At 39.4% G+C, this 9,008-nt stretch overlaps 2 protein-coding genes across 3 annotated transcripts; both read left to right on the forward strand.

Moving 5' to 3' along the window:
- The first annotated feature begins 848 nt into the window (after nucleotides 1–848).
- Nucleotides 849–5,312, forward strand: LOC110772981 (LOW PSII ACCUMULATION protein (DUF1995)). 2 transcript variants are annotated; one of them, XM_088253200.1, is made up of 10 exons: nucleotides 849–1,005; nucleotides 1,083–1,286; nucleotides 1,596–1,643; nucleotides 1,746–1,785; nucleotides 1,943–2,043; nucleotides 2,773–2,965; nucleotides 4,161–4,259; nucleotides 4,525–4,642; nucleotides 4,783–4,930; nucleotides 5,064–5,312. In XM_088253200.1, exons 1-9 carry the CDS (start codon nucleotides 952–954, stop codon nucleotides 4,901–4,903), a joined length of 978 nt encoding a protein of 325 aa, XP_088109326.1. In that variant the 5' UTR covers nucleotides 849–951; the 3' UTR covers nucleotides 4,904–4,930; nucleotides 5,064–5,312. The 2 variants fall into 2 exon arrangements, with proteins under 2 accessions (XP_088109326.1, XP_021833166.1); XM_021977474.2 differs by having other exon boundaries at nucleotides 4,783–5,312.
- A 974-nt stretch (nucleotides 5,313–6,286) lies between these two features.
- LOC110772986 (scopoletin glucosyltransferase-like) lies at nucleotides 6,287–8,146 on the forward strand. The gene has a single exon (XM_021977481.2). It carries the CDS (start codon nucleotides 6,393–6,395, stop codon nucleotides 7,998–8,000), a length of 1,608 nt encoding a protein of 535 aa, XP_021833173.2. The 5' UTR covers nucleotides 6,287–6,392; the 3' UTR covers nucleotides 8,001–8,146.
- The last annotated feature ends 862 nt before the right edge of the window (nucleotides 8,147–9,008 follow it).

The raw sequence follows: 9,008 nt of genomic DNA on the forward strand, positions 1-9,008 counted from the left end.
TCCGTGGGAGGCTTTTGTTTGGTGTTTGAACCCTTTGAAAGTAGTCTTGAGCCTTGTATTTATAGGAAGAGTTCCTGGAGGAGTAATCGAGGCTGAAATCCTGCATAGGGGAGTCTGATTAGAGCAAGTGGGTAGTCCAATCGACATTTGGGATCGTGAAGTATGGTGGTGTGACCCCATAAATCCTAGTGAATCTCGGTTGCCGCCCTGATCGTGGGTTCTGCGCCTCTGGCCGTGGGGACGCATTTATTGTTCTGATAGCTGGTCATCCAATCTCTCAAGCTGTAAGAATCCTTGTGAGAATGTCTGCGTCTAATCACTCTGTTTCCTGTCGCTACAACTGACTTCAGTCACTTCCCACCTTCCCTCGTGCATTAAATGCTTATTTGTGGCCAGTGGGTTTGCTGCAATAAACAGAGGCATTACTTCATTAAATGAAGCATGGGACCCTGCTATCACGTGATGATTTGATTTTTTTAATATCATTGGCCGTGATTTTGTTCGGCCTCGGCCTCGGCCTATTATCGAGGCCGAGATATCGTGCCTTAGCAACTTTTCTTTTGTCTTCAGGAGGGCTGAATATCTTGGCGAAACGCTGCGTTTGAGCAAATGTCAGGGCCGAGAAAAGGGGCTCCTTCGGTCAGTTCATGGTCGTGATTTATTAGGCACAAACAGTCACTTTTTGTATGGGGAAAATTTGAGTTTAGCCCCTCATGGGTTGGAGATGGTCTAAGGGGAATGAAATTTCACTTCAAATTCCGGAAATATTTTTCTTTTGATGGGCTGGGCCGAATATATAGAAAGAGGATAGAATCGCCATTGGCTATTATTATTGTCCAATCAAACACCTGCTGATTGGATCATCCCCGCCATGTGGTGCCCCCAAACTCTTGACTGAGATACGCGCCTCTCTTTCCCTCTGTTACAGAAGAGAAGAGTGATAAATGAAAAATGCCTTTATCTGAGGTTCCGTTTTCGGTGGTGCCTTCTCTTCCAAGTCGCAAGGTAATTTAAATGAAACTCGTTGGCAATTTCGAAATGTGAAACCAAAGTCTTGACCTTTGTATTGCCACAAGCTGTAGGTTGCTGCTGTTACTTGCAATTGTTTGCCACCAAAAACTTATGGCGGCAACTTCAGTACACGCAAAGTTGCTGCTGCATTCAGTGTCTCTAGAAATCTCAAATTTGTGGCAAATTCGGCTTCTCGGGATGACAACGACGCTGCTGCTTCGGTTGAGTTTGATGACGTCTCAATTCCTAGCGACTATTCTGAGCTCCTTGAACAAGTAATTATGCGCTTTCTACTTTGCCACTAGTTTCGTGAGAACTTATATTTTTTATTTGGGATATGCGTTTTCCTAAAATTTGCATGTCTTATTCCACCTTACCTGAGTTATTTTATATTGAAATCTATGAAGAATTTTGATTAATACTTACTTTATAATTATCACAAGCAGCACCTCAGCACCTCTCTATCTCTCTCGCGTACACTGTCAGCATTTCACTTGATTTGTTAGGTGTCAGGTGTGGCTTTGGTTTCTAATTTACAGCTATTTGGTGCTAAGTGTTTTCTTGGGCTACGTGACAATTGATAGGCCAGAAAAGCAACTGATTTGGCTTTGAAGGACAACAAGCAGTTGATGGTGAGTTAGAATTTTATTGAGAAATAATGAAAACGTAATACCAGGCCATTTGTGAATTTTAAGGAGTATGTTTGTCGGGATAACGACAAGTCACTTGTGCAGGAGATTGAGTTCCCTACTTCTGGACTGGAATCTGTACCAGGTTCCTTCCACCAGCTGATATATATATATATATATATATATATATATATATATATATATATATATATATATATATATATATATGTTTACAGCTGTTTGTTCCTTCCACCATCAACTTGCATTATGTTTTTCATCTTAATCCATTCTACACATTTCAGGGGATGGCGAAGGAGGAATAGAAATGACAGAAAGTATGCAGCTAATTCGAGAATTTTGTAACCGCTTAATAAACCCAGAGAAAGCCACCCGGACCAGAATAGTAATTTTCTTCATCTTTCACCTCTCTCTTTTTTCTTTTTCGGAAGATAAACTATAATGGACTCACTTATACGTACATGACTTTTTTCTTGTGAGAAATTATACTACATTAATTTCTAAGAAGCAGAAACGCTAACTAAAAAAACGCAGTTCCCTGAACCAAATAAGACGGAACTCTTCTAAATTAGTTTGTTAAAAGAAAACATGCTATTCTGTTTTAATAGTTGAAATCAATCTGTTACCGAAATTTGATGTTCTATTTTGTGGATTCTTCAAGATATGACTCAAGCTACTGATATTTGCATAAGCGATAGTCTAAACTGCTATAAACTACGGGGAGGGGCTTTCGAACTCAGATGCAAAAGGGCAGCACCAGCCTTGGCCAGCTGGCCTAACCCATGTCTGAGAATATGCAATGCATGTGATCACAGTTGAGCATGGGTTTCTTAGATTTGTTTTCTATATCAAGTTCCACATGATACAAGCTTTCTGGGAGTGTTGCTGTGAAAGGTTTCACAGGAAAGTTGGTTGAAATGGCTTTATCTTTACTACTTAAGGTGTTTGCTTGTCTTCTTGAACCGCATAGTAGCATATATCATCAAAAATCCTTTTCTGTGATCCACAACTCTGTAGTAACCTAGCTACTCTATTTGTTTCTTTTCCTTGGTTATCATTTTTAAGTACCTAGCCTGTAGGTAAAGTGTATTAACCTTTGTATGAAAGCTTTCAGTTCTTCCCTGAGGCCAGCGAAGTTAAATTTGCAAGAGAATCAGTTTTTGAAGGAGCTTCCTTCAAGCTGGACTATCTGACGAAGCCTTCATTTTTTGAGGATTTTGGTTTTGTTGAGAAAGTGAAAATGAAAGACCGTGTGAAGCCAGAAGATGAACTTTTCCTGGCTGCCTATCCATATTTTAATGTCAATGGTAGTTCCAAATATTCCTTCTTATAATTGTTCTAAAATCTAATGCAGAGGGAACACATTTTTCTTTATATGGGATGTGTGTAGTATATGATCATAGCAAACAAGCAAAGACCAAATTCGAACCAATAAGATATCGAAGAGAAAATTGAGCTCCTAGATATATAACAATAAGATGTGCTTTCAAGCTTTTAATTCTCTTTCTTCTGTTCCTCTTATCTTCAGTGGATTACATGAACCTTCATGGCTAGGTTTTCCAATAACGCTGCATTTCTAAATACATGAGTTTACAATTTTTCAAAACTGAATGTTTTGCATTTTCTCATCACTCTTTTCTTGATGTACCTGAGTTGCGTTCTAGTTCTTGCAAATTACCTTCAACACTTTCCTAATGATTTCTCCCTCTTTCTTGCAAATACATGTATGCGCTCCACAATTCCTGCAACAAATAATTTATTCCAAGGCCTGCAACATATCCTCTTCTTTTTAAGGCCTGCAATCTCTCTTTACTTCTTTTTCTTGTTTCTTCTTTGACCCACTGGTAACACTATTACTCCCACGGCGATATGAGGATGGCCATGCTCAGGATGAGCTTTTACCCTTATATCCCAGTATTTTAAGCTAGTTCTTTTTGACTATTTGGTGAGAGTTCCAAACTAAGCTACATTGTTCTCATTCTTGTTTTTGTTTCATTTGCATTTCTTGGATTTAATGGAGGGTACATCTCTAATTTCAGCAGTTTTTGTTTTACCTCTTTGCTAGACTTGTTCTTGTTCTTGTTTTACCTGTTTGCTAGTGTTGTTTTTGCTGCTTTTATTTATTGGCTTTGTCTCTTTTCTTGTCTTTTGGTGGCAAAACTTTTATTTATTTATATTTTATTTTGAGACAGCCATTATATTTTGTGCTCTGTTTATGAGGGTAGAAAATATAACACAGCGAAAACATAATCTACATAATGATTGTGTGGTGGTGTTTATAGCAAAGAAATATAATAATATCGACATATAGCTAACAAAGACATAAATGATATGTATGGTTATGGCTATACAGAGTTTCTAGACAGCACTAAGATGACTTTTGAAACTTTTTATCCTCTTCTATTTCTCTTCTCATATCAGTAAACCTCACATAATTGAGTATATATTACCCCCTACCCCCAACAGTTAGTGATCAATTTGTACTTATTCCTTGCAATGCAGAAATGCTCGTGGTCGAAGAACTTTACAAAGAAGCTGTTGAGAACACTTCCAGGAACCTAATTATTTTCAATGGAGAACTTGACCGCATAAGATCTGGGTGTATCCTTTGCAAATTTTAGATGGTCTTAATATATATTCTCCATCCAATATAGTTTACTTGGTCATTTGGTCAAATAAGATGCACATCATTATTTATGCCCAGTATTGGCAATTTTCTTTTTGTTTTTGGTATCAATCGATCAGTGCCATGAATGCATTACAGCATTAGGATTTTTGAGAATCAAAATCATTGATTATAATTCTTGAAACCATTAGTGATCTTTTCGGTGACATTCATGACCGTTTTTCTTGAATATGAAATAAGATTATCCGCCTTTCTTCTACCCGAAGCTCGCTGCACTTTCCCAGACCCTATTTCCAGTTATGGAGACTGTATACTACATTCACAATTTTAAGGGACGCAATGGAGGGACCCTTTTCAGGTTTGCTAGCTACTCATACTCTATCTGTTTCAGTTATATACAAATCAAGAGATAGTTGTGTGCTGTTTTTCTTTTCAACAGGTCTGTGATACGAAAAACGTATTAACCTTTTATGTATTGATTTATTATGCTGCATTTAGGTGCTACCCAGGTCCATGGAAAGTGTTCAGAAAAGTGAGGAACAGGTACGTTTGTTTGCACCAGCAGGAAGCTATGCCATCGCTCAAGGAAGTGGCTTTAGATATTCTTCCATCTTCTTGAGTTTTTGTTGCCTAATCAGCTCATTCGGTGAGCCGTAAAGCATATCATCTTTGTGCCTTCTGTATTATAAGAAAAGTAGTATAAAGCTATTACAGCATTTGCTTCAATGTTGTCAAATTTTTTTAAGTATTTGAGAATGAACTACTAACAAAATATGCAGGATATGCTAGTTATCCATATAAATAACATTGACCCACCTCCGGCCGACAAGTTGCACCCCAAATCCGTGTTCAAAACGTATTTAAGTAGCTTGTACGTGTAAACTTGAAGTGGGCACAGTTCGGTTTGGCCCACCTCCACGGTCGACAATAACTTTGAAGACCATAGTTGTAGTGATGCAGAGCATGTGGGGTAGATCAAAAGAGATATTTATCATTTAATCAGTTATTTTATGAGATATTGTTATTTTCTTATTTAGGTAATTTTAGGATATCTTTTATTATTTATGTGTGATTTTATAGATAATTAGTTTACTTTTGGACCAAATAACCTTGGCGCTTAAGTAAGGCTATAAATAAGGCTAATGTAATAGTTGTAGGCGACTTTTGTTTATGATTATTGAAATAGTTTATATGTGGCATGGATTTGTTACGATATATGTAAGTTTGCACTAGCCCTAGATTTCGGTGTTCGTGTGTGTGGTTGGTGTCCTATGTCTTGAACCCGATCTCCATCATATAGGGAACCAAGCCAAACTGGTTCAGTTTGGTTATGAATCACTTGACTTTATTTTTAGTCAACATTCGAACCAGATCGCCTTTCGTTCGTTAGCCCTTTTTTTCACCCCAGCGTAACCTGTTGACCCACATTGGCTGTAGGGCAAAACTGTAAGTTATATGCCTAGTTATATCAAGTTGTTAATATAGATAAGCAATAGGTTTGTAGCTCAAATAGTTAAGACTCTAATCTTAGAAGTTTAGTGTTCAAATTTCCCTCCCTAATATCGCTTACGTCAAAACAAACCAATATAGCTGCTTTGACAAATCAATCATGAAAGCCAATCCATAATACCCTACAATCAGAATCTTTTCACCTAACTGTCTCTCAACATTATCATATGAAATTCACTTTTACATTATTTGTTCATGATAAATTGACATTCATTGCTTTGTCGGTGTACACCGACCTATCTCAATGGTCGGTAACTCGGTTTAAGCATTTCACACTCATAGCAATTAAAATCAAAATTAATAATCTAAACAATAAAATAATAAAATAATAGCACCGTTGCCAAGTGTCCTCGTTTCAGAGGGATCCCCTGCAAGTTAGAAGTTTCGCTTTCAACTGTTTCAACGAACCTAACAGTCAAAACCTCCTTTTCCTTAAAAACTTCAAATCCCACTCCTACCAACCAGACAACCTGCATCATCAGAACTCTCTTTTGACCAGCAATTCCTTCGTAGCTAAGGTTTCTTCTCACTTTCCTCTTCTCCATTCTTGTATAAAAACCCAGAACCATATCCAAATCCAAAACACAACCAAATTGAAGATGGCAAATGAGATATGGATCGTTCCATTTATTGGGCAGGGTCATCTGTTCCCATTAATGGAGCTCTGCAAGCAACTAGCCTCCAGAAACTTCAAAGCCGTTTTCGTCATTTCCTCCAACCTCTCCTCCTCTGTCCCTTCATCTCTCCGCCAATTCCCACTTGTCCAAATCGCTGAAATCCCAGATGAAATCCCACCACCATCGTCGTCTGGTTCATCTCCGCTGCCTCAGCCCGGCTCTGGCCCGCCCCGCCCCCACCATGATCGCCATAATCAGATGGGCGTTGGCCTTGAAAAGCTGCTCTCGACCCGATACGATAATCCGGATTCTGCAACACCCGTTTGTGCTGTCCTTGACATCATGACGGGCTGGACTGCCGAGGTTTTTAAGAAATTTGGAATTCCAACTGTGGCCTTCTTCACCTCCGGTGCTTGCTCTGCTGCCATGGAGTATGCCATGTGGAAGGCCCAACCCTTGGATATCAAATCCGGGGAGACCCGTTTGCTCCCAGGGCTACCCAAAGAAATGGCCCTCACGCTATCTGATCTTAAACAACATTCTCGAGGGCCACCACTACCCATTCATGGCGGCAGTCCACCACCAGGGGCAGGTGCAGCTTTTCCTCCACCTGGTCCGCCTCCTAGTGGGCATAGCGATGGCCCGCCTCCACCGTTAGGCCCAGGTGTAGATTTTCCTCCACCTGGCCCACCCCCACCTTTTGAGGGACCTGGGCAGAAAAGAATGGGCCCACCCAAACCAGGCGGTCGACCTCCTTGGTTAGATGAAGCAGACCGCTCTATTGCCTTGATGATCAACACGTGTGATGATTTGGAGCGCCCATTTATAGAATACCTAGCCAAACAAATTGGGAAACCGGTTTGGGGAGTGGGCCCGCTTTTGCCTGAACAATACTGGAAATCAGACGGTTCAATTCTTCGCGATGGCAAACTCCGAACCAGTAATCGAAGATCCAACATCAGTGAGGACGAGGTGATTGAGTGGTTAGATTCAAAGCCAAATGGATCAGTACTATACGTGTCATTCGGAAGCGAGGTGGGTCCTACAGTGGAGGAGTTCACAATATTGGCAGAGGCATTAGAAGCATCAAACCGGCCATTCATATGGGCGGTCCAATCCGGTTCAGGTAGACCGCCGGGTCCGCCCTCAAAAGGCGAAGAAGGATATTTCCCTCATGGATTGGATGGGCGGGTGGGGAAAAGGGGTTTGATAATACATGGATGGGCACCACAGCTGTTGATACTGAGCCACCCATCAACAGGAGGATTTTTATCACACTGTGGGTGGAATTCAACCGTGGAAGCAATTGGGCGTGGGGTCCCATTTTTGGCGTGGCCAATCAGAGGCGACCAACACCATGATGCCAAATTGGTGGTGAGTTTTCTCAAAGTGGGCTATCTGATTTCTGATGATATTTCAGAGAAAATAAAGAAGGAAGAAATAGTGAAGGGAATTGAGAAGCTGATGGGCGATGAAGACATGAAACAACGAGCTGTTAGGCTTAGTGCCAAGTTTGAGCATGGCTTTCCAACAAGTTCGGTTGCTGCTTTAGATGCTTTTAGGGATTTTGTTGATCAAAAAGCAGCTTAAGCTTACTGAATTTTCATGTCTTGTGTTTTATTAGTTGCTTTAAGACTTGTTTCTCAATGCATCAATGTATCTATGTATCAGGGCACACGTATTCTAACCAAAATTTACCTCATTTCACATCAATAACATCGTTTTTATGTTATTAATGAGTAATTTCCCTTTCTTTTATTTAAATGAATTTTTATCCTTTATTAGTTTCTTCTTTTATTAAAGAAGAAGTCTCGTATTTTTTATTATTTTTTTTGAGGAACCGAAGTCTCATCTTTTTTTCTTTTTCTTTTTCCCAGGAACCGAAGTCTTGTCTTTCAATACGCCTATAATGCAGAAATAAAGGAATCCAATTGATGAGTAAGAAATCAAGAAATCTAATTGATGAGTAAGTTTCTTTTCATCATACAATAAAAATTAAATTAAATTAATAAAAACTTATTGGACAAAGGCAACATGGTGCATTAAAGACTTTTAACATCCTCCACCAGGTTCCCACTTGCTTCCCTCTTTTCGGCCGGGTAGGCCGATGGAAAGAGTTTTTGGTCCTTCTTCTCTTGAGATGCGTAGGCGTGCCACCACCAAGCCACTTGATGGCTTGGATGGAAAGATCGTGTAAGTGTGTTTGCGCTTCTGACTTTTAATCAAACGATTGATTGGCCAAGCAAGGAACCTCCTCTTGGCCTAGGTTCTTTTTCTTCCTTGAGATGAAAGGGTGATTGAGCTTTGTATGACTATTTTTAGAATTTTTGTGATAAGTGCAATGAATGTAAATGCAGTAAACGAAATGACAAAAATCTAAGTGCGAGAAATGTAAACGCAGTAAATGAAATGACATAAATGTAAATGCGATAAAATAGATTAAAGCGATAAAGACTTGAATTAAACTTGAATGTAAAGATAATTGAAATTAAATTGCAAGAAAGTGAGCTTACACTAGAAAAACGAAGAACTTGGATAATCTGAAGAACTTGAAAAATAAAATCCTAGATTATGAATTGAAAAGTACAGGATAAAAAG

Source organism: Prunus avium, chromosome 5 (assembly GCF_965620075.1).
Source record: "Prunus avium chromosome 5, drPruAviu1.hap1.1, whole genome shotgun sequence".
NCBI classification, from domain to species: domain Eukaryota; kingdom Viridiplantae; phylum Streptophyta; class Magnoliopsida; order Rosales; family Rosaceae; genus Prunus; species Prunus avium.

What these genes read in the sequence shown, in the direction of transcription:
- LOC110772981 (XM_021977474.2), top strand. Translation starts at nt 952, where the DNA reads ATGCCTTTATCTGAGGTTCCGTTTTCGGTGGTGCCTTCTCTTCCAAGT. An exon ending in CTTCTCTTCCAAGTCGCAAG is followed by an intron (nt 1,006 to 1,082) that starts GTAATTTAAATG and finishes CACAAGCTGTAG; the next exon opens with GTTGCTGCTGTTACTTGCAA. An exon ending in TCCATATTTTAATGTCAATG is followed by an intron (nt 2,966 to 4,160) that starts GTAGTTCCAAAT and finishes CTTGCAATGCAG; the next exon opens with AAATGCTCGTGGTCGAAGAA.
- LOC110772986 (XM_021977481.2), top strand. Translation starts at nt 6,393, where the DNA reads ATGGCAAATGAGATATGGATCGTTCCATTTATTGGGCAGGGTCATCTG.